Source organism: Artibeus jamaicensis, unplaced genomic scaffold, assembly GCF_021234435.1.
Source record: "Artibeus jamaicensis isolate MK-2021 breed Jamaican fruit bat unplaced genomic scaffold, CSHL_Jam_final contig_685, whole genome shotgun sequence".
In the NCBI taxonomy this organism is placed as follows: Eukaryota; Metazoa; Chordata; class Mammalia; order Chiroptera; family Phyllostomidae; genus Artibeus; species Artibeus jamaicensis.
Window position 1 is genome coordinate 17,324,325 of NW_026521924.1, and position 25,415 is coordinate 17,349,739.

Genomic DNA, 25,415 nt, shown 5'->3' on the forward strand with positions numbered 1-25,415 from the left:
ACTGGGACTCAAATCAAAGGAGTAGACCAGAAGGAGGAAAAAAATGACCAGAAAAGATTGAAGAAACAAGAATTCAAAAAAATAATGAGAGTCTTAGGAACCTCCAGGACATCTTTAAACGCTCCAGCATCCGAATTATAGGGGTACCAGAAGGGAGAAAGGAACAGCCACCAGTGGAAAACTTATTTGAACAAATAATAAAGGAGAATTTCCCCAATCTGGCAAAGGAAATAGACTTCTAGGAAATCCAGGAAGCTCAGAGAGTCCCAAAGAAGTTGGACCCAAGAAAAAACACACCAAGGCACATCATCATTACATTAGCCAAGATTAAAATGAAGGAGAGAATCCTAGAAGCAGCAAGAGCTAAGGGGACAGTCACCTACAAAGGAGTTCCCATCAGACTGTCAGCAGATTTCTCAAAAGAGACCTTACAGGCAAGAAGGGGCTGGAAAGAAGTATTCCAAGTCATGAAATCCAAAGACCTACAACCAAGATTGCTCTATCCAGCAAAGCTTTCATGTAGAATGGAAGGGCAGAGAAAGTGCTTCTTAGATAAGGTCAAATTCAAGGAGTTCATCATCACCAAGCCCTTATTATATGAAATGTTAAAGGGACTTACCTAAGAAAAAGAAGATAAAAAATATGAACAGTGAAAGGACAGCAAACTCACAGTTATTAACAACCACCTCTAAAACAAAAGCAAGCTAAAAGGACAGCTAGATCAGGAGCAGAACCATAGAAATTAAGATCTCATGGAGGGTTAGCAACAGGGGAGTTGGAGGAGAAGGGAGGAGAAGGTACAGAAAATAAGTAGGATAGACAGTAGGTAGAAAATAGATAGGGGGAGGGCAAGAATAGTATGGGAAATATAGAATCCAAAGAACTTGAGACACATGGTCATAAACTAAAGGGGGGAATGGTAGGGGTGGGGGGTGCAGGGTGGAGGGGAATGAAGGGGGAAAATAGAACAACTGTAATGGCATAATAAAATAAAAATTAAAAGATATTTTAAATGTTAACTTAAAAATTATTGTATAATAAAGCTGGCTTTTTTTGACATACAGTTGCATGAATTTTAATACATGTATAGATTCTTAAAACCAACATTACAACCAGAACGCAGAACAGTTCCATTACACCAAAAACTTTCCTTGTACTGCTTTTTTGTAGACATACCCACCCTCTACTCTTAACCTTTGGTAGCTACAGATTTGTTCTCTCTTTTGGAAACTGTCACATAAGCAGAAAACATGTACCTTTTTGAGATTGGATTTCACTCAGACACAGTGTGTTACCTTTGAGATTCATTCAAATTTTTGCGTGTATCGGTATTTTTTCTTTTTATTGCTGAGTAATATTCTAGTATATGATTGTATCACAGTTTATCGTTTACCAGTTGAGCTACTGTAAACATTTTTGTATACATTTTATGTAGATATAGTGCTTTTTGTTTGTTTTTCATTACTCATGGGAGGATACATTTATTGATTTGAGGGAGAAAGAAACATTGGTTGGTTCCCTGGAGACTGGGGACAGAATCTGAAACCTAGGTATGTGTCCTGACCAGGAATTGAACCTGCGAACTTTCTGTGCACAGGACGATGCTCTGTCCAACAGAGCCACATGGGCCACAGCTGGACATAGAGTGTGTGTGTGTGTGTGTGTGTGTGTTTTGAACAGAATATGAAAATTTTATTTATATTTTTAAAAATATATTTTATTGATTATGCTATTACAGTTGTCCCATTTCTCCCCATATATTCCCCTCCACCCTTCACAACCCCTCCCACTCACATTCCCCCTCTTTAGTTCCTGTCTATGGGTCATACATATAAGTTCTTTTGTGGTTTGAATTTGCATTTCTCTGATGATTAGTGACATTGAGCATCTTTTCATATGTCTGTTGGTCATCTGTATGTCCTTTGGAGAAGTAGCTATTTAGGTCCTTTGCCTATTTTTTAATTAGGTTGTTAGTTTTTTTGGTGTTGAGTTTTGTAGGTGCTTAAGAAATTTTGGATATTAACCCCTTATCAGTTATACTGGCATATGTGTTTGTTTTCCTACTCTGTAGATTGTTTTTTTTTAGCTTTACATTTTTTATTGTTCATAGTTTTTTTAAATTTAAATTTATTTTTTATTGATTATGCCATTACAGTTGTTCTATTCCCCCCTTCATTCCCCTCCACCCTACACCCCCCGTCCCCACCATTACCCCCCCTTTAGTTTATGACCATGTGTCTCAAGTTCTTTAGATTCTATATTTCCCATACTATTCTTACCCTCCCTCCTATCTATTTTCTTTTTTTTTTTTTTAAGATTTTATTTATATTTAGAGGGGAAGGGAAGGAGAGAGGGAGAGAAATATCAATGTATGATTGCATCTCATGTGTCCCTTGCTGGGAACTGGCCTGAACCCAGGCATGTGCCCTGACTGGGAATCGAACAGCGATCTTTTGGTTTGCAGGCCCACGCTCAGTCCACTGAGCTACACCAGCCAGGGCCCTATCTATTTTCTATCTACCGTCAGTGCTACTTATTTTCTGTACCTTCTCCCCCCTTCTCATCCTCCCACTCCCCTGTTGCTAACCCTCCTTGAGATCTTCATTTCTATGTTTCCACTCCTGATCTAGCTGTCCTTTTAGTTTGCTTTCGTTTTAGGTGTGGTTGTTAATAACTGTGAGTTTGCTGTCCTTTTACTGTTCCTATTTTTATCTTCTTTTTCTTAGATAAGTCCCTTTAACATTTCATATAATAAGGGCTTGGTGATGATGAACTGCTTGAATTTGACCTTATCTAAGAAGCACTTTCTCTGCCCTTCCATTCTAAATGAAAGTTTTGCTGGATAGAGTAATCTTGGTTGTAGGTCTTTGGATTTCATGACTTGGAATACTTCTTTCCAGCCCCTTCTTGCCTGTAAGGTCTCTTTTGAGAAATCTGCTGACAGTCTGATGGGAACTCCTTTGTAGGTGACTGTCCCCTTAGCTCTTGCTGCTTCTAGGATTCTCTCCTTCATTTTAATCTTGGCTAATGTAATGATGATGTGCCTTGGTGTGTTTCTTCTTGGGTCCAACTTCTTTGGGACTCTCTGAGCTTCCTGGACTTCCTGGAAGTCTATTTCCTTTGCCAGATTGGGGAAGTTCGCCTTTATTATTTGTTCAAATAAGTTTTCCACTGGTGGCTGTTCCTTTCTCCCTTCTGGTACCCCTATAATTTGGATGTTGGAATGATTAAAGATGTCCTGGAAGTTCCTAAGCCTCTCCATTTTTTTTTTTTTTTAATTCTTGTTTCTTCATTTCTTTCTGTTTGGTTGTTTCTTTCTTCCTTCTGGTCCACTCCCTTGATTTGAGTCCCGGTTTCCTTCCTATTACTATTGGTTCCCTGTGCATTTTCCTTCATTTCACTTAGTATAACCTTCATTTGTTCATCTAATTTGTGACTAAAATCAACCAGTTCTTTGAGCATCCTGATCACCAGTGTTTTGAACTGTGCATCTGATAGGTTGGCTATCTCTTTGTCACTTAGAAGTATTGATTCTGGGGCTTTGAGCTGTTTTTCTGCTTGAGCCATAATGTTTTGGTCTGTTTGCGCCTATTACATATGAGGAACAAAGGCTTAGGTGTTCACCAGGGCGGGTCAACCCAGTCACTGGGTTGTGACTGGGGGCAGGGTCAGAGAGGGAGCAATGGCATTTGTTCTTCTCTCTCAGATTTCGTTCCCCTCTGCCACTTACCCCAAGCAAATTGGGCCCTTCTGGTGCTGGTTCCTGGGTGGGTGGGCTTGTTTATGTTCTAGGACCCTGTGGATCTCTCCAGTGAACTCTCCTGTGAGGCTGGGGGCCTCTCCCGGCACCTCAACCCCCACAAGTTTTTTCATTTGGTGCTTTTAGGCTTTATTTCCCGTAGCTGGGGCCCTGGGTTGTGCGGTCTGTTTCACTGCTTGTTTTTTTTTTTTTTTGCTTGCTTTATCTACCCGTGAATGTGTGTCCATGGTCAGCCAGCCACCTTGTGAGCCTTACTGGGTTTGCTCCTTTTGTCCCTGTGCCCAGTTTGCTAACTACCACCTTTTTCTGCCGGACCCCTCTCCATCAGCCGCCAACTCCACCCCTCTTACTGGTCTGGATGAATGGTTCGTTGTTGTCAAACTTTGGTACAGTTCAATTTTCTGTCTGTTTTGGTTGTGTTTTTGTTTCTAAATCTTTGTTGTCCTCAAATTTGGTTGTGTGAGGAGGTACAGTGTTTCCACCTACGCCTCTATCTTGGCCAGAAGATTTTTTTTCTTGTTTTTTGAAATAGGCCTCTAATATTATGAATTTCCCTGTTAGGATTGCTTTCTAAATGTCCCACAAATTTTGGATTGTTGTATCCTCATTTTTGTTTTAAGGTGACTTGATTTCTTTCATGATCTCGTTATTTGACCAATTCATAGTTTAATAACATGTTCCTTAGCTTCCATGTCTTTGTATGTTTTTCAGTGTTCTTGTGATTGATTTCTAGTTTCATAGCATTGTGGTCACAGAAGATGCTTGATGTGATTTCAGTCTTCTTAAATTTATTGAGACCTATTTTGTATCCCAACATGTGGTATATCCTAGAAAACGTTCCCTGTGCATTTGAAAAGTATGTATATTCTGCTGCTTTGGGGTGAAATGCTTTAAAGATATCAATTAAGTCCATCTGACCTAGTGTGTCCTTTAAGGCCACTATATCCTTATTGATTTTCTGCCTGGAAGCCCTATCCATTGAAATCAGTGGGGTGTTACAATCCTGACTATGACTGTTTTTCTGTAAACCTCTCCCTTTATGTCTATCAAGATTTGTTTCATATGTTTAGGTGTTCCTATCCTGGATGTGTAAATGTTTACTAGGGTTATATCCTCTCGTTGGATTGTTCCCTGTATCATTATGTAGTGCTCTTATTTGTCTCTTACTATAGCCTTGTTTTTAAAGTTTGTTTTGTTGGATATAAGTACTGCTAGTCCAGCTTTTTTTTTTCCTTTCCATTTGCATGAAATGTCTTTTTCCATCCCTTTACTTTTAGTCTGTGTGTATCTTTCGATCTGAGATGGGTCTCATGGAGGCAGCATGTGTATGGGTCTTGTGTTCTTACTCATTCAGCTATCCTGTGTCTTTTGGTTGGAGCATTTAAGCCATTTACATTTAAGGTGATTATTGATAGATACATATTTAGTGCCATTTATTGTTAGACTAGTTTCCTTTTTTTCCCCCCTCACCCACCTGCCCTCCCACCCCCTTCTTCTTTCTCCCTTTAATGTTGCAATACTAGTTTGGTGTTAACAAACTCATTTAGATTTTTCTTGTCTGGGAAGCTCCTTATTTTTCCTTTAAATTTTAAATGATAGCCTTGCTGGGTAAAGTAGTCTTATTTGAAGGTTTTTGCTTTTCATCACTTTGAATATTTTGGACCACTTCTTTCTGTCCTGAAATGTGTCTGTTGAGATATCAGGTGACAGTCTTAATTGGTTCTCCCTTGTATATAACTAACTACCTGTTTTTCTCTTGAAGCTTTTAAGATTCTCTCCTTGTCTTTAAGCCTTGTCATTTTAATTATGGTGTGACCCATCGTAGGCCTCTTTGGGTCCAACTTGTTTGGGACTCTCTGAGCTTCATGGACTTGAGTGTCCTTTTCCTATACCAGATTAGGGAAGGTTTTGGTCATTATTTCTTCAAATAGGTTCTTGATCCCTTGCTTGCTCTCTTCTCCTTCTGGTACTCCCATGATGTGAATGTCATTATGCTTCATGTTGTCCAAAATGTTTTTTAAGCTCTCCTCATTTTTTAAAATTCTTTTTTTCTTTTTGCTGTTCTGCCTGTTTTTTAATTTTCTTCCTTGTCTTTCAAATCACTGATTCAGTCTTCTGCTACATCTAATCTGTTGTTTATTCCGTCCAGTGTATTATTTATTTCATTTTCTAAAAAAGGTTTTTATTATATTTAGAGAAAGGGAGCGAGAAAAAGAGGTAGAGAAACATCAATGTGTGGTTGCCTCTTGCATGTCTCCAGTTGGGGACCTGGCCCTCAACCCAGACGTATGCCCTGACTGGGAATCGAACTGGTAACCCTTTGGTTAGCAGGCTGGTACTCAACCTACTGAGCCACACCAGCCAGGGCCATTACTTATTTCATATATTGTATTTTTTTTCTGACCTTTTTAATGGTTTCTATGTTTTTTTTTTATGCTGTTGAGTATCCTTATAATCATTATTCTGAACTCTCAATGTGGTAAATTACTTGCCTCCATTTCGTCTAGTTCTTCTGGGGAATTCTCTTGTTCTTTCATTTGGGGTCTGTTTCTTTGTATTTTCCACCTTAGTTGTTATAGGTGATTAGTGATACAGCATCAAGCTGTAATCAGCAGCCTGGCTTAAGCTCTACAAGGTGGGACAGAGTCATTCCTCCAGGCTGGGCTCTTGTTTCCCCTCAGGGTGATGCCACTTGGAGAGGAGTGCTTTGCCTGACAAAGATGGCTTCTGCTGTAGAGGGAATGACTCAGCACAGGAATCCTGGCAGCTGTCCCTTCAATTTTTTTCCCTGGAAACACCAACCCCAGACTCCCCTCAAGCATCTGTAGTACATTCTGCCCTTTCTCTGCCATAGCCCAAGATAAGTGGCTACAAACCAAATTTTGTGCACTGGCCCTTTTAGAGGCTCTTTTGAGTCTCCGGCTGTCTCCTGGCAAGACAGAAACCCTGCTGTTTTTCACAACCGAATGGTATCTGGGTTCCTTTTTGCCTCTGCTACTATAGGCTGGGGAGTCCAGCTAGAGGTTTAGACTCCACAGTTCTTAGGTGGAACCCCCCAGCTGTTGAAATATTCCTCCAGAACTTCAGCTGCTGCCCGTGGGAGCCCAGCCAGCCCTCTTGCACCACCTGCACACTCCCTACCAGTCTCGTTGTGCTAAAGTGGTTTCTTCTGTCTGTTCTTGATTATAATCGTCTCTCTAGCTAGTGTTCAGTTGGTTATTTCCCTACAATCTAGTTGTAATTCTAGATTGTTCCAGGAAGGTTAATGTAGCTCCCACTTCTCTACCATCTTGGATCTCTTGATGTTATAATTCTGTGGCAAATAGCCTTTGAGTATTGAGGAGAAGTTAATAACTGTATAGAATGTGGTAACATCATCTTTGAGGGTCCCTTCTATAATAAGCACTTTGAATCAGAAGAATATCCTATGCATTGCATTGTTAAAACTTACCTGTTACCATCTCATTTTCTTTATATTCTGGGTGACTACTAATGACTTTAGTTATGGTGTATGCCTTTCCTATTTAAAATAAAAGGTCTCTTTCAGTAAATTGTAGCTTATAAAACCTCTGAAATGGTACAGTTTAAACAAACAAAGAAGCTGAAGGGAAGAATATATATACCAGACCAAGGAATGAGCTTAGTCACTGTAATAAGGCCACAATTTTATCTTTGAGTGTTTTCATGTGTAAGTCAAGGAATAAAACACTGGATTTTCTAGAGTTCATTTCAGTAGGAACTTGTGGGGGCAACTTTCCTTGAAAGTACCCCCAGCCACCACGGATGAGAGTAAACATGACTGAGATATGATGTGATCTGCTTGGAGAGGAGAGGTGGCCATTTTCCCAGAGGAAAAAGGCCATGAGCAGTGGCCAGTTTCTCAGGGGAAAAGGGCTTTCAGCCCCCTCCTCCAGGGGCTTTTATTGGGTTGTAATACGGAGGAATACAGGGTGGCAAGGATCAAACAGTAGATAACATTTCAGAGAAATCTGAGGGCTTAGTTTGAGTCAGAGTCTGTCAGGAACAGAGTTTTAGGGTTTCCTGCTCGAACCCTAACATATGAATGAAAGCTCTCTTAGCAGAGCAGATTTCACAGGTTTATCAGGAAGTCTTTGTGATGCCAGATTTTTCTCCAGGGCAAGCTCTAGCAAGGCAAGGAGCTGCACCCCTCCCCATCAGGTATTCAGGCTCAAAGGGATTAGAGCCAGGAAGGAAGCACTTCTCCCAGAGAACATGGGGACTCAGACTTTGTCAGAGTCGGGGGGGGGGGGGGCGGTGAGAGTCCATTGCTCCCTTTTTGTTGCAGTTCCCCGAGTCCTTCCATGGTGGCCTCCCAACTGATCGAGTCTGGCTTAGGTTGCCCCCCACTGTGAGGGGTCTTACCCGTCATTGACTTCTGACCAAGCTTTGGGGCAGGGAGAGGAAACTGAGGCAGCATTTGCTACCAGAGACAAGCTTTGTCTCCTGCGGCTTGCATTCCAAAGGTGGTCACTGGCCCTTAACCACAGGGAGTCGAGATACAATTCCTAGAACCAGGCAGAGCAGTCTACAACAGGAACTGTTATTCGATTTCATTTTGAGAGATTTGTGAAGACATCAGAACTGTTTTATATTTAAAATGTTATTAAAGTCTGATTTTGTATAAAGCTTAAGGTAAGATTTACAATTTAATGATACATTGTTTGTCTTTTTGTATTTGTATACTTATAGTATCTAGAAAGTAGTGTTAATTAAATTTTGTTTGACTTTAATCTTTACCTTGGCCTACTTAAACTATTTCTAATATTTTCATCCAGTCCCCAAAAGCCCAAACACAGATTTTTATATCAAAACATTTTAGTTTAATTCAAACACAGTTCATGATGTTTTTTTCAATTACATAATCATTTAATCTTGACAACAACCCTGTGATTTAGAGATGCATTTTTCTGATAGGAAACTGGGACCTCAAGAGGTTGTATATAACTAAAACAGTATCATAAAGTAAGTATTGAGCTAGGAAATCAAGCCCAAATATTACTACTGTCAGTAGCATTTTTGTTATACCAAGTATGCTGTTTTTACGTGGGGATTAACTTTTGCCTGATTGGGGACTGAAGAAGGTGTGTTGCAGGTTTTCATGTATAATTTATGATAATAGCCATTTCTTGGTTCACTTTATTGAACAGATATTTAAGTATTTGCTGTATGTCAGGTACTGTTTTGGGTTTCTGGGTTTCATCAGTGAACAACACAAAATCCCTGCTCACATGGACTTTATAGTCTAGACAAGAGCATGAAAACCCATAAACTATAAAGTAAATTACTTAGTATGTTAGGAGGTGATATATTCTGTGGGAGGGGAAAATGACCTGGATAGGCAAAACAGATTGTAAAATTGCCAGAAGATCAAATAGAAGTCCCTAAGGTTAGAGCATGCTGGAATCATAAGGAAGTAAGGTGCCTGAGATAGAAGGAAATAGAAATAAGATCAGGAAGTTGGGAGCAGGGGAAGCACATGATATTAGGCCGGTTAGGTCATTGTGTGGAATTAGGCTTTTACTCTCAATAAAAAGGGAAGCCTTTTATGGGTTTTCAGTATTTTAAAAAGAGTCATCCTGGTTGTGTTGAGAATAAATACTGAGGCTAGACAAGGGTAGAATGTTAGGTTATTGCAGTAATCTAGGAGATTTACATAATCTAGGCATAATTTAGGAAAAAGATGGCTGTCAGAGGCAGCTATGAACACATTATCTCTCATTAGAGGTAATGAGAAATGGTTGGATTCTGGATATATTTTGCAAACAGAAACAACAAAATTTTCTCACAGGTCAGAGGGGAAATATAAAAAGAAAGGAGTCAAGGAAGATTTAAGAGTTTTATCCCAAGCATCTGAAAGGTTGGACTTGCCATCAACCGAGATAGTTTATACAGAAGATGAGGAGTTCAGTTTTGGATATGTTAAGTTTGGTATATCTTTAAATACCCAAGTAAAGTTGCTTAGAGTTGAAGATTGAAGTCTGGGATAGAAATGCAAAGTTGGGACTCTTTGTTATATTGATGATATTTAAAGCCACACCACTGGATGATTTTTTAAAGATGAAATTCTTTTTTTTTAAATTTATTTTATTTTTTAAAAATATTTTATTCATTTATCTTTAGAGGGGAAGGCAAGGAGAGAGGGAGAGAAATATCAATGTATGGTTGCCTCTCGTGTGTCCCCCACTGGGAACTGGCCTGCAACCCAGGCATGTGCCCTGACTGGGAATCGAACCACGATCCCTTAGTTCGCAGGCCCACACTCAATCCACTGAGCTATACCAGCCAGGGCTGGATAATATTTTTAAGGAAATGAGTATCAAGAAATAAGAGAAAACCAATAACTGATTCGTAGGTTACTCCAACATTAAAAGAATGGAGAGAAGAGAAAGAATTGTCAGAAGAGAGTAAGAAGGAACAATCAGTGAGGTACAACATAAACTTAGAGAAGGTGCCTTGGAAACTCAAAGGAAGAAGGTAAACCTTGGGAAGAGGAATAATCAACTATGTCCAATTTTGCTGATAGGTTAGGCAGGATGAATACTAGAATTGAAAATTATATTTAGCAATGTTGAAGGCCACTGGCAATTATGTGGTCTTCAGTGGGATGTGGAAATGGCCTGGTAAGCACTATTTATATATATTTTTAAAAGGGAATTTTTGATGTTTATAAGTATTTTCTTTGCCATGTTCAGGTTTGCCGTCCTGTTGGTGGTATGTCTGACAGTGGATCACAACCTGGTTCAATGGGTAGCCTGACCATGAAATCACAACTTCAGATCACTGGTAAGTCTTAAAAAGGCATACTACTTGATTTTTTCCCCCCAACATAAAAAAAGAAAATCTTTAGTGACTGCTTCATATCAAGTGCTAAATTAATATTTGCCTTATGAATGAACAAATAAAATGTGTACATGGGTAAAAATCACATTTTTATTTCAGGGTATTCTTGGGTAGCGCGTATTAGTATTTAATTTCTTTTTATTGCCAAATAATATTTCGTGTGTAGACATACCACATTTTATTTATACATTTATCAGTTGATAGGTGTTTGGGTTGTTTCCACTTTTGGGTTATTATAAATAATGCTATGAACATTACATACAAGTTTTTGTGAAAATGTATGTTCTTAGTTCTCTTGAATATATACCTAGGAGTGGAATTACTGAATCATATAATACCCATTATTTAGCATTGTGAGGAATTCCAAATTTTCAAAGCATCCCACATCATTCAACATTCTTTCCAGCTTTGTATGAAGGTTTCAGTTTCTCCACATCTTTGCCTATATTTGTTGTTTGCTTTTTGATTATAGACATCTTTGTGGGTATAAAAGTGGTATCTTGTGTGGGTGTGATTTGCATTTTTCTGATGGATAATGATGTTGAGTATCTTTTCCGTAAGCTATTGGTCATTTTTATATCTTTTTTGGAGAAATATTTGTTTAAATGCTTTGGTTGCTATTTTTACTTAACTAATATATCTGTCTTTGTTTCTTCCTCTAACTTACTAACGAAGTATAGTACTTTCAGATTAATGTTCTTAACATGCCACCTGATGTTACATGCCTGCTCGCTCAGAAAACCTCAGAGCCTTTTCCTTGACTATGGTATAGAATTTCTTTAGCTTGTGCTAAGTTACTGGTCTGGCTCCATATGATCTCTTTTGTAGTTCTTTATACATATGAATTATTTGTACTAGTCAAGGTGAATCACTGGATTTTCATCAGACATGCATGTGTCTCTATCACACAGCAAAATCCCAGTCTCTCCCTTTTAAAGTTAATAGCATTTATTGTTTATAGAACAGTTATCATTTTCTGTATGTTATTTTAGTTTCTACTATACCCACCTACGTATTATGAATGATTAAACTAAAAAATTAAGTGATCGAAGTATATAAAGTATCACTTTCTTAAGGTAACAGGATCTTATGGTTTATTTTTGGGAATTCCTTCACTAACTAGAGTCTCTTTCCTAAGAATATCTGATTCCCTAAGAAAGGTAAATATATTTTTGTGCTAAAGTCAGTTTCTAATTGTTTCCTCTCTTCCCATCCTCAAGTTAGCCTGAGTAGCTGATTTAATTGGGCCAGGATTCTTGTGGCTTTTCTTTTTGAGAGGAAAGTTTAATGTTGAGATCTTTGATTGGAACAGTCTTCTAAAAAATTCTTTGATTTTCAGATTAGACAAGTATTGGGTGGGCCTGAAAGTTTATTTAGTTCCATAAAATAAAAGACTTTATTCATTTTCACCAGTGACTTTATTGATTTGAATATTTTGAGTATGTCTATCTCCTTCTATTGGCTTCTAGTTGGCAGAGGCCAGGGGTGCTGCTAAATGTCTTCCAATACATAGGATAACCCCACAGCAAAGAATTATTTGGCCAAAATGTCAGTAGTACCAAGAAACTTCGCAAACCACTTTTGAATACTCAGTCAGTCACAGCACCTTCTCCATACAGTGCACAAATCATTTTTTTTGCATTTCAGTTGTGTTTTTACCTTTCTTGAAATGATCAAGTATAATATGCTGGAAATGCTGAATATTTTCTTCTATCTTCAATATGAAAATGGCTACACAAAAATTCACTAATTTTGATGTTTCTTTAAAAATGCACACCGATAAGACAGCTGTCACAATACAACCTAACAAAATTGTTTTGAAAGAAGTTAAAGACTAGTAAACACTACTGGGGCCATTTTATGGAAAAAAACGAAACAAACTTTTTGGCCAACCCAATAGTGTACATGCATTTTTTTTTTAAATCTATTTATTTATTTATATAAATCTCCACCCAAGGACATGTTGATTGCTTTTAGAGAAACAGGAAGGGAGAGAGAGAAACATTGTCAGTTGCTTCCCCTAAACACCCCAACTGGGGACTGAATCCTCAACCTAGGTATGTGCCCTGACCAGGGATTAAACCTGCAACGTTTGTTGCAGGGTTGGTGCTCCAACCAACTGAGCCACCAGGCCAGGGCTGCATGCTTTTTATTTTAAACACTCAGTAAAATAATGAAGTGAGAAATTTATTGTATCGTCTCAGTCCTCAAAAACAAATATTGTTATATTCATTTAAATTTAGATTTATATTCCTTTATTTTTTAAAAAAATATTTTATTTATTTACTTCTTAGAGGGGAAAGGAGGGAGAAAGAGAGGAAAAGAAACATCAGTATGTGGTTTCCTCTTGAGTGCCCCTCAGTGGGGAGCTGGCCCGCAACCCAGCCATGTGCCCTGACTGGGAATTGAACTGGAGACACTTTGGTTTGCAGGCTGGCATGCAACCCACTGAGCCACACCAACCAGGGCTCTTTCTTTTTTAAAATTATATTTTATTGATTATGCTGTTGCAGTTGTCCCAATTTTCCCCTCTTTGTCACCCTCCACCCAGCAACCTCCACTCCTTCAGGGAATCCACACACCATTGTTCTTGTCCATGAGTCATGTGTATAGGTTGTTTGGCAGATTATTTGGCAGTATACATCTCCTATCCTGTACTTCCATGGCCATTCTGTAACTTCCTATTTGTACTTCTTAATCTTCTCACCTCTTCACCCATTCCCCCTAACCCACTTCCATCTGGCAACCATCAAAACACTCTCTGTATCCATGATTCTGTCTCTGTTCTTCTTGTTTGCTTAGTTTGTTTTTTGATGGAAATATATTTGTCGATATTTTATTGTCCATAGTTTTGATCTTTTTTTAAAATAAGTCCCTTTAACATTTCATAAAATAATGGGTTGATAATGATGAACTCCTTTGCTTTTTCTTGTCTGAGAAGATCTTTATTTGCCCTTTGATTCTAAATGATACCTTTGCTGGGTAGAGCAATCTTGGCTATAAGTTCTTCATTTCATAACTTTGAATATTTCTTGCCAATCCCTTCTAGTCTGCAAGTTTCTTTTAGAAAATAAACTGACAAACTTATTGGAATACTTCTGTAGGTAACTGCTTTTCTCTTGTTGCTTTTAATATTCTCTTTATCTTTACCTTTAGCATTTTAATTATGATGTGTCTTGGAGCAGGCCTCTTTGTGTCCATCTTGTTTGGGGCTCTCTCTGGTACTTGGGACTTGCTTGTCTATTTCCTTCACCAAATTAGGGAAGTTTTCTCTTTCATTATTTTTTCAACTAGATTTCCAATTTCTTGCTCTTCCTTTTCTACATCTGGCACCCCTGTGATGCTAATGTAACATTTGAAGTTGTCCCAGATGCTGCTTACACTCTTCATTTTTCTCAGATTCTTTTTTCTTCTAGTTGTTCTGTGTGATTATTTTTTGCTTCCTTATGTCCCAACTCATTGATCTGTTTCTTGGCCTCATCCACTCTACTGTTTCCTTATAAACTGAACTTTATTTCAGTTAGTGTATCCTTCGTTTCTGACTCGATGTTTTTATACTGTGAGGTCCTTACTAAGTTCCTTGAGTATCCCTGTAACCAGTGTTTTCATCTTTGCATCCGATAGATTGCTTCTCTCCATTTTGTTTAGTTCTTTTTTCCGGAGTTTTGTTCTGTTCTTTCATTTGAGCCATGTTTCTTCGTCTCCTTGTTTTGGTAACCTCCTGGTGTTTGTTCATTTGTATGTATTAGAGCTGTTGTGATTCCCTGTCTTGGTAGTGTGACTTGTAGGGGGGCCAATTGCATAGCCTCCCCTATCACTGAAGTTGGATACTCGAGGTGTGCTCTTCATGTGGGTTGAGTATACCTTCCTCCTGTAGTTGAGCCTTGATTGGTGTTGGCAGGTCAGTGGGAGGGATTTATTCAGGCCAGTTAGCTGCAAGGATTGATTGTAACCACTGTCCACCAACCTCTGCCCTCTGTGGAAGATCAGCTGTGCTGGGGGTAGGGTGGTTGTACTCTGACATAGTCTATAGCTGTCCACTGGGTGTTTAGCCTCTGGGTTTTCCCCAGGTGGTACAGACCAAGGTCAGCTCCACCAGTGTTTTGCCTGGGGCCACCCTGCCTGAGCTAAAAAACAGCCTGATATGGCTGCTACTTTTGCCGAACTTGGAGATTCCCAGTTGAAGATTTGTCAAGAATCTAGTTTGTCTGCTGCTAGTGCCTGCCTGGGGCTACTTAGCAAGAGGTATGGAGGCTGGGGACTCAGGTGAGTCTGGCTGTTGCTTGAAAGGATTTAGGAAACTGTGAAGCATGAGCCAAGACCAGCCATTCATATGGAAAAGCAGCTTGAGTGGGCCCATAAATTGAGTGGGGTGGAGTCTCTGGGGATCTCAAGCCCAGGGCAAACTGTTAGATTGATGGAATCTTTAGATGGATGGCACCGGCCTGCTGGCTCTGTGGCCCTGCAGTGGGAGGGTTCAGAAAATGGATAATGTACTCTGCCTGCCTTTCTGTCTGGGAGAAAACTGTTCCCCAGCTCTTGCCTTCATGCCAGACAGGTCAGGCCTCCCCCATATACCACTGTTGCCTTTCAAGCAGCTACTCTTGTGCTGGATCTCAGAAGGAGGAGTGAGTCTGAGTTAAGCCCGTGTGTGGGTTCTATGAGAGGAACTGCTTGGGACCCTAGAAGTTTCTTCCACCTGCTCAGTCCGTCCCCCCCCTGTTTTTTGCAGCCAGAAGTTATGGGGACTACCTTCTGTAGGGACAACCTTCCTGGTCCTAGAGCCCTTGGCTGGGACTCCTTGATTCCAAAATATCTCTCCCAAATTTTTATTCACCATTATGGGACCAGCATGTTCTGCATTTCTGCCCCTCCTACCAGTCTATATGGGTTTGGTTTAATTCAGCAGTTGTCAGAGTTCCACTTATGTTAATAGATTTACTATTAACATTATTACCATACTAAGAAAAATATTTAATAAATGCCAGAAGACATAACAGGAAGTGTAATCCTTAGCCATTTAAAAGTTTTTAATCTTGGTCTAAAAATTCTGGAAATGCAAGAGTTCGGGGTAAAAACAATTTAACAAAAACAAAAATCTTTCAGTGGATTGAGCGCGGGCTGGGAACCAAAGGGTCGCCAGTTCGATTCCCAGTCAGGGCACATGCCTGGGTTGGAGGCCAGGTCCCTGGTAGGGGGCACATGTGAGGCAACCACACATTGATGTTTCTCTCCTTCTCTTTCTCTTTCCCTTCCCTTCTCTCTAAAAATAAATAAACAAAATCTTGGAAAAAATCTTGAATAATGGGTAAAAGTTATTTATTTAGCAAACATCATTAGTATGAGACAAATGGAGAGCACAAGATAATCAACAATAAAGTGCCAAGTTGAATAGAAACAAGTGCCCTTCATAATTCATTGTTTACTTTTCTGATTTTAATGCTGGAACCTGCAGATCTAAGGGTTTTTTTGCAGAAATCCCTTTAATGACATTGCATTTTTTTATCCTGTGTTAATGGATCAGTTACAGTATTTTGTGGTGGTGGTGGTGGTGTTGTAAGCTGCTTTGACATCTTTCTAGAATTGAGGAAAGCATAAGTACGTGTGTAAAAAATAATTGTCATGGTGGATGGTAATGGCCAGAGATAATGTTTGGTCATGAAAGAGAGATCATTATTTGGCTAGAGTAGCTGACAAAAGAGGTGGTGCTTGAAGCGTTGCTGCTGTTTAAATGTAAAGAGGTAGAACAGGATCCTTTCAGGAGAGAATAGGAGAAAAAGGAATGAAGAAATGCACGGGCTTTCTCTTTATGCCCCCCAAAGGTACTGCTGCATACAGGAGGCATCATGAGAATTAATGGAGGTGGATCATCATCTTTAAGTATGTCAGGGCTACCAAAAAAAAACCATTGCTGAGGGAGGTTGGAAGTAATTAGAGTTTTTAACAAAGAACAGTCATTCGGATTTGTGTTTTTATAAAATTGATTTGAAAGACTAATAGAATTTAGAATCAGAAGTTAAAATTCTACTCTGTGGTTCTGATCAAATTTAATTCCTTAACTCTATGATATATATACACATACATATATTATTATTATTTGTTTATAATATATAGTTGCTAATTTGTCTTACCAGATTAAGGAAGGGCAAGTGGGACATTTATTTCAAAGAAATGACATCTATTATAAATTGTAGCAAAATAGAGGTTTGAAAAATAATTCATAGTGGTGTTGATCAGTAGATTGTTTGAATGAGCTTCATCAACTTGGGTGAGCTCTAATATCCCTGAATTTTTTATGGGAGTGTCCAAACGAAAGGCAGCCTTACCTTCTCTTTTCAGTATTTACATTAAAAAAATGCAGTACCAGTGCATTAGATAACACCTTCTATAACTTGAATCTAATGTATGGACATAAGTTGACTAACTATTTAGCTGTTCAGATTTTAAGTTGAGTATGAAAGATTATCTTTTTTGCTGCTCTTTCACATAGATTCCAGGCAATTCATTGAGGTATCCCCTTTGGGAAGTTCCACTGGCTTTTAAATGATCTTTTAACATTGAATATACTTGTATTGTTCTTGTGTTGGGCAATAGCTTACCTGTATAATTTGGCAGATAGATGCAAAAATTGTATTTTATTTACCTCTTTATTATCCTTTGCATCCCTGTCCATCATTAGATTCTGCTATTTTTTACTTTTGCACTTCCTGGATCATCTACTCTCTTTCTCTAATACTGGTGTGTGGATACCTTACCTTGGATGTAAGTCTATTTTCTTACATCCTTTTCTGTCTTTAGCCATTTACTGTTTAATTATGTGCTATACATAACCTCAGCTATACTGAATTTATCTGTTTTTTATTTGATGTTTGCTGTATGTTGTAATTATACTATAGTGACAAAATAAGTACTTTCGTATTTTCTAGAAATTTCTTAGTCTCAATCTTTAGTCAAAAGTCATTTTTTAAAAATACTCACCTGAGGACATTTTTTCTGTTGCTTTTTAGAGAGAGAAGAAGGGGGAGAGAGAAACGTTGATGCAAGAGAGAAACGTCAATTGCCTCCTATGAGTGCAGGGGCTAGGGATTGAACCTGTAGCCTTTTGTTATTGGACAATACTCCAACCAACTGAGCCGTACCAGCCAGGGCTCAAAACTCATTTTATGAGGAAAAGAAACCATCTTATTTTAGTTATTAATAATTGGAATTAAATATTACTGTATTTGCCTAAATTTATTGGAATACCATATATTTAGCTCTGATGTTTGGTCCTTCATAATGAAAATTTAAAGTCAAGAGTATATATCCAATTCTACCCAGCCAAGATGTAATTCTGCCACAGGCCTGTCATGACTTTTGACCACAGAGGTAGCTACCCTTTCCTAATTGGTTTTATCTCTTATCAGCTCATCATATGGCTAATTTATCTGGTCTCAGCACCTTTAAATTGTTTTCCCTTATTCACTATAACCTCCTGGTTCTAAAAATAGGTTAGCTAAGTTAAGGAGTCACTTTTGTTTTCTTCATATTTAAATTATCAGAGTTTTTCTTTTGTATTGGAGAAAGAAGATGAGGAATTGAAATTAGGTCAAAGCATTGAGTGATCAGAACAATACTAATATGTACCACAAAACCATATATGCAGTAGATATTATATGTGTGTGAGAGAGAGACAGACAGACAGACTATAAAGCAGGGACACTTGTTTTCTACTATGACTAATCATTTGGTTCAACACATGTTTCTGAAGTTTATTTAAATCACTAAGTGTTATAGCATTGCTTTATGAAGACAGACTACATCCTTAACATGACGGTTATTACAGGGTGAATTAAACAAGTGTAAACTAATAAACTTTCTGAAAAACTATGGATGAAAAGCTCTAGGAGATATACATAAATATGAAAATGCTGTGGAAGCCTAGAAACAAAACAATTAACTTTGTAGGTTTATAGAAGCATTTCAGACAAAGAGAAGGAAGCATTTGCATGTTAAGAAGTTGGATTTTTTTTTTTTTTTTTTGCCCTGGCTGATGAGGCTTGGTTGGAGTGTCGTCCCATGGGCCGAATGGTCTCAGGTTCAATTCCCAGTCAGGACACATACTCAAGTTGTGAGTTTGATCTTCTGTTGGGGCACATTTTAGAAGGCAACCAAGGGCAACTAGTTGATATCTCTCTCTTCCCTCCCTCCATGTCTTTCTCTCTCTCCCTCCCTCCATGTCTCTCTCCCTCCCTCCTTTCTCTCCCTCTCTCTCTCTTTCCCCCTCTCTCTCTCTCTTTCTCCCTCTCTCTCTCAGCAATGAAAAAAATATCCTTGGCTGAGGATAAAAAAAGAAGTAGGATTTTATTGGGTGGAAAAGGGGAAAAGATAGTAGTACACAGAGGCATGAAAGTGCATGGCACTTGTGAAGGAAAGAACAGCTAACGGTGGTTAGAATGCCAGGGTGCTGGGTGGGATTTGGTATAGGAGGAGGCTGGAACAGTACATAGTAAAAAATGTAAAATGTTCCAGAAGAGTTTAAACTTTGTTTTGCAGACATTAGAGAATCATTGGAAAGTATTAACATCATCACATCTGTTTGAGGAAGATAATTCTAAGAGCTGTGAAGGATTGGATTAGAGAAGTGAGAGTAAAATCAGACAATTCTGAGAGGTCTCTTGAAGTGGCCTAAATAACAGATAATACTAACTTTTTTCTAGTTACTTTTCTTCCAGTCTATAATTTACAGTTAATTTTATTGTTAATTTACTGAGAATTTAAATTTCAGTAAGGTAGTATCCTGTCCAGGGTTTGCAGTAACCTTTGGGCAAACTTTTAAATTTTGTTGAGCTTGTTTTTATATGTGTAAAAATTAAGATAGTAATACCTACCTCACAGAACAGTCATTAGTATTAAAATGACAATATGTAAGCATCAGATACACAGTAGATACTAATAATTGGTGTTAGTTTCCCTTACCTCTTTTATTTCCCAATTTAAAGTTTCCTGAAACAGCTTTGTGGGGTTGGGTGTCATTATGTGTTAAAATAGCTCTCAAAAGTTTGAACCCTAAAAAGCCACTGAAGACAGAGTACTTCCTTCTTGTCAGGATTGCAGTTGCTCTTTGTTCCAAGTTGATCTGTTTCAGAGGACTACAAAAGCCCCAGAAATATAATGGGTTTATGCATAATTGTTTTGGCTTGTTTCCCCTTTTCTCAGACTAGAAATGAATTAAAAATAGGGATGTAATATATTTCTGTGACAATTCTGTGATTAAATTTGGCTATGTATTAAGTACTAGAGCTTTATAGTATACATTAATCAGAGATAGGTCTGGTCCCCACTTGAATATATTCTGTTCTGAAAAAGACTTCTTAGTGTTTCCACTTAGATGCCTTACAAGCATCTTAAATTTTGTATGTTTATTATAAGACTCTTGATTGCCTGCCCATGCCACCCTCCTCAAACTTGTTCTTTTCCTCTTTATTAAATGACACTATCTTTCATCCAGTTGTTATGCCAGAAACCTGGATGTTACCCTTTTTGCTTTTCCCAGCTTCCTCATGCAATCTAATCCTATTGGTTCTCCTTAGAAAATAGTTATTCTTCTCCATATCCATGTCCAAACCACCATCAGTTTCTTGATTAGATGACTCTATTAACCTCTTAACCTCTACTTTTGTCTCCCTTTCAGCTTAATTTTCCCACAGCATTAGAGTAATGTTTCAGTGTTAACTTGATCATTTGTTCCCTCAGTGCCTGTAACAGTACCTGATATGTTTTGGGCACCCAGTAAATCTGTTGAATAGCACTCTTTTACTTAAATGTCCTCAGTGGCTCCTTATTGCCTACTTTTCTAGCATTATCTCTTGCAGCTCTTCTTTTTCTTTGACAGATATTTTTGGTAATGCATATTGATTTCAAATCAGATTGAATTTTATTATACCAGGCATTTCAAAAAATGACGAAGCTCTTAGCCCTGGCAGGTGTAACTAGTGGATTGAGCGGGGGCTGTGAACCAGAGGATCGCCGGCTGGATTCCCAGTCAGGGCACATGCCTGGATTGCAGGCCAGGTCCCCATTGTGGCCCATATGAGAGGCAACCACACACTGATGTTTCTCTCCCTCTATTTCTCCCTCCCTTCCCCCTGTATAAAAATAAAGAAAGAAAAGAAAATAATTTTTAAAATGACGAAGCTCTAATTTATAGAATGTGCATACATTGTTAGCATAGTAAGTCTGTAGTAGCTGGCTTAAATGCTATGAAAATGACACAGACCACAAAAGGTCAGAAATATTTGATCTAGGTGAAGTCAATAGATTCAGGGCTACCACCTGGAACTGTGCCTGCTAGGATATCGGACTATCTATGATTTGGAGTGTATATTGATTGAGCTTCTTGGATAGCTGCTATACACACTCCTCTAGCAACTCTAAGGGTCCCTTAACCTTATGGGCAATGGCATTCTCTAAATCTTTCTGCTGGAGTAGATATTCAGATGGTAGAGTATTTCCTTGGCTGTGATCACCTCATTGATTGGGAAGCAATGAGTTGTCACATGTGGGAACATGGGGTGCTCTGCTATATTAAAATCTACTTGTTACACCTTCCACAGGGCTTGGGGAAGGCTATTTTAAAAACTTTTTTTACCATACTGGTGTCCAAGTCCATGAGTCCTGATTGCTGTGGGGAGGAGGACATAGGGGACTAAATGGTAATGGGGGAAAATATAATAAAGATTAAATTTAAAAAGTAAATAAAAATAATTTTTTTGATTGATTTTATAGAGAGGGGAAGGGGAGAGGGAAACATCAATTTGTTATTCCACTATTTATACACTCATTGGTTGATTCTTATATGTGCCCTGATGGGATCGAACCTAAAACCTTGGTGTGTATCAAGACAACACTCTTAACCAGTTGAGCTATCCTGCCTGACTATTTTATGGCAAAAGTGACTAACTCAAGGGTAAAGGCTAAGGAGTCATTATCTCTCAATGCACAATGTAGGAAGGTTGTGCTAAAATAATATAAGATATGTGGATGCTAAAAGTAATCTTAGTTTGTAACTCTTCCTCCAGTGCCTTTCTCGCATGCTTAGAATAAAATCCAAATTCCTTATTTTGGCTAAACATAATCTCACATCATTTATCATCCCTCCCTCATTGCTGTACTTTTCCTCAGACAGGCCAAGCTTTGTCTGTTTCCAACTCCAATCTTCACTTGACTAGAGCTACTTGTCATTTATATGTTTGCTTAAAAGTATTTCCTCAGAGGCCTTCCTTACTGTCAAGTCATTCTGCCACATTAGCCTGTTTTTCATCACAAGAACTTTTCTCTAACTAGGATAGTATCTCCTTGAGAGCCAGTGCCTTTTCTGTACTGTAAATGGTTCTGTCCACAGTTTAGAGCACTATCTGATACATGGTAGGTGTTTAAATACTTGTTGACCAAATTTGTCAATGTACTCTTTAATTGACCTGAGTTCTAGGACAAGTAATACTGATTGTGGGCAATTATATTGGTGATGCTGTTGGGAATTTGGGAGGATGAGGTGGGGAAGTCCAATATTTATTATTTATTAACTAGGATGGGGGGAAAGACAAGGTTCATGAGTGAATAAAATTAGTAAATATTTTAAAGTAAAACTGCTTCTCTGAGTAAAAGTAATGTTTTATATAACCTTTATGAAATTAAAGTGATTTGAAAATGAACTAACATCTCAAATATTGAACTATTTTTCTTTTTCTTTTAGTCATTTCAGCAAAACTTAAAGAAAATAAAAAGAATTGGTTTGGACCAAGTCCTTATGTGGAAGTCACAGTAGATGGACAGTCAAAGAAGACAGAAAAATGTAACAATACAAGCAGTCCCAAATGGAAGCAACCCCTTACAGTGTAGGTTTGAAAATATTTTCTACAGTATATTTTGTTTAGTAGGTGAGCAAAAATCTAGCTTGAAAAAAGTTTCTCACTTTTTTCTTTGCTTTTTCCCCCTCTCTCATCTTTCCCCCCTGCCCTAGAACTCCTTTTTCTAGCCCCTTTTTGTTTCTCTTCAGATATTTCTGTTTTTCTAGTCTCTCTTGTTCTTTACTTTCTCCAGTTTAGTTAATGATGGTATCATTATTTTCCCTGAACAACAGCTGGGCGAGCCCATGGTCATGAACCATTCTTAGTACCTCTTTCCTTAACTTAGGAAATAGAGGGCCATGAGTAACTCAGTTTAATTTTTAAAAATAGTATATTTTTTGTTTTTGTTTCAATTTTTAATTACAGTACCCACACACAACTTACATAGGGATTTTCTTCCTTTAAAAATAAATTACACTTAAAAAAATAAATAAATAAATTACACTGTTTAGTTTATTCTACAACTCTGTTTTTATACCTAGCATATATTACATGGTTATCTGAGTACATACAGGTTTAATTTCTCTTATATAGCTACATAATATTCCTTAATATGGATAGACTATCACTTATTTTACTAGTTCTTATTGATCAACTGGTTTCTAATGTTGTGCTTTTAGACACTGTTAAAACATATATCCATGTACATATGTCTGTATGTTAGTGTTCTCTCTAGTATGAATTCATTGAAGTAGGATATAGCTCAGTTTCAACACTCATTAACAAAGCCCCAAAAGTTGGTATTGAGCACTCACTATAGGAAATTACAGGTTGCTTTTAATTATTTTTATTAAAATGAAAGAAAAAGTATGGTTTATTGATAAAACAATTTAAAAATAATAGCACGTATTTGGTTTGGGGACCAAATATATACAGAAATGTAGTTCAAATGTTACTAGTTGTCACATCAAATATACACAAATTGCTTTCATTACCTAACATTTGGAGTTCTTGTATTTTTTTTCCCCTCAGAGAAATAAACCACTGACTAAAAAACGTTTTATTTCTAAATGGTCAAATGAGACATTTGAAACTATAAGCTCTTTTTTTTTCACATGATACATGTTTATGTGATTAGTATTTATTCCTAATAAATGACAAAAGAAATTGGGTATACCTGTATTATTCTTTAACATGGATTTTTGAAGGTCTGAGGCAACTTAATATACTTCATGGTGATTTTTATCTATATACACACACACACACACATACATACATATATATATATATATTTTTTTTTAAGATTTTATTTATTTTATAGAGAGGGAAAGGGAGAGAAGCATCAGTGTGTGGTTGCCTCTCATTTGGGCCCCATTGGGGACCTGGCCTGCAACCCAGGCATGTGCCCTGACTGGGAATCGAACTGGTAACCCTTTGGTTCGTAGTCCATGCTCAATCCACTGAGCTACACCAGCCAGGGCACTTTATGATGATTTTGAGTAAGTGAATAAAATTCAAGAATTCTCTGAAGATCATCTTGAGGCCTATTTGCAGAAGTATTCTAACGTTCCTTATCTGTATTCATTTCAACACTAATTTTCTTAGGCTTTGTTATTAACTAATGGCTCATTAGAGATTGAATCTAAATTAAACAATTATGAATAAAAAATTTAAAAATCAAATGAAAGTTATAAAATCTCACGGCCTCCATAATGACTAGAGATGTTCAGCAGAATAATAGACTGAATGCTAATCAACTTTCTGTCAGCTGCTATCTGTGCTCACTAGATCCACACTTTGAGACTCTTAAACTGATAATGACACGAACTTCTTCTTATGGTTAAAAAGTTGAGAAAAAAGAAACTCTCCTTGAAGCCCCGTATTGGTAGTGCTGTTACTGAGCCCAGGTGTTTGGGAGAAGATGTAGTTCACATTCTTCTCCTGAATTTTTAATTTGCAGCAGATTGGCCTGTGATTTTAACACAGCTTCTATTGCTATGTAGCGGACTTTCCAGACTTCTGTCTAGAATCGAATTGAAATGATTTAGATAAGATCATCTGTGACAGTATACTTTCTGTCTCTAATTAAAGTAAAATTAAATTTATCAGCTCTTTATATCTCCATTATGATTTCCCAGATGACTAATAGAGAAATGTTTTCCTGCTATATACTATATGTTCTTTTGAAAGTAACATTTAAGAATTTTGAAGAGAATGAATACATTCTACTTCCCCCACCACCACCAAAAAAAGGCAGTGTTAAAGTAAAATTTTTTGTTTGTTTAAAATACTTGTTATTATTAAAATGATGGTAGAAATATGATGATGGAGTTACAGGCATAGGCAGACTTATAAGGAGGAAAGTATTTATTTGTCCTCCCAAATCTGATCACATTTTAGAATGAAGTATAGAGAAATTGAAAGATTTCAAGAATTTGTCTTTGTAGCACTGAACCATAGGACTATAGTAGCTTATATGCTGTTCATGTTTTTCTAATTGATGACTCTAGTCATGTTTCTAGTTTACAATTTATTGCTAATATAAATTTTCTAAAGTTTGCTTTGGAAATTACCATTACAGATAGCATTCTTTATTGGCATTTAGCATGGTATTAGTTAATCGATATTTGACATTTGTCCTAGACACTTTGCCTCTAGTAGTGTGAAACTTGAGGTTTTACAATATAATCCTCAAATCATCATTATATAGCTGACTAACATTTTAATATAAATTTTAATGGTAGGCCTTTTATTTATTTTTTTATTTTTCCTTTTTTAAAAATATTTATCTTTAGAAGGGACGGGAAGGAGAGAGGGAGAGAAATATCAGTGTATGGTTGCCTCTTATGTGTCCCCTGCTGGGAACTGGCCTGCAACCCAGGCATGTGCCCTGCCTGACAGAATCGAACTGTGATCCTCTGGTTCTCAGGTCCATGCTCAATCCACTGAGCTACACCAGCCAGGGT

General features: G+C 37.7%; 1 protein-coding gene across 3 annotated transcripts in view; it reads left to right on the forward strand.

The window, feature by feature from the left end:
- Window positions 1–25,415, forward strand: part of ITCH (itchy E3 ubiquitin protein ligase) — a 119,008-nt gene that overhangs the window by 22,767 nt on the left and 70,826 nt on the right. For all 3 annotated transcript variants that reach the window (XM_037164681.2, XM_053671029.1, XM_037164682.2), the window contains 2 exons: window positions 10,474–10,564; window positions 22,356–22,497. In XM_037164681.2, the coding sequence (XP_037020576.2) occupies window positions 10,474–10,564; window positions 22,356–22,497 (233 nt within the window). The remainder of the gene's footprint in view (window positions 1–10,473; window positions 10,565–22,355; window positions 22,498–25,415) is intronic.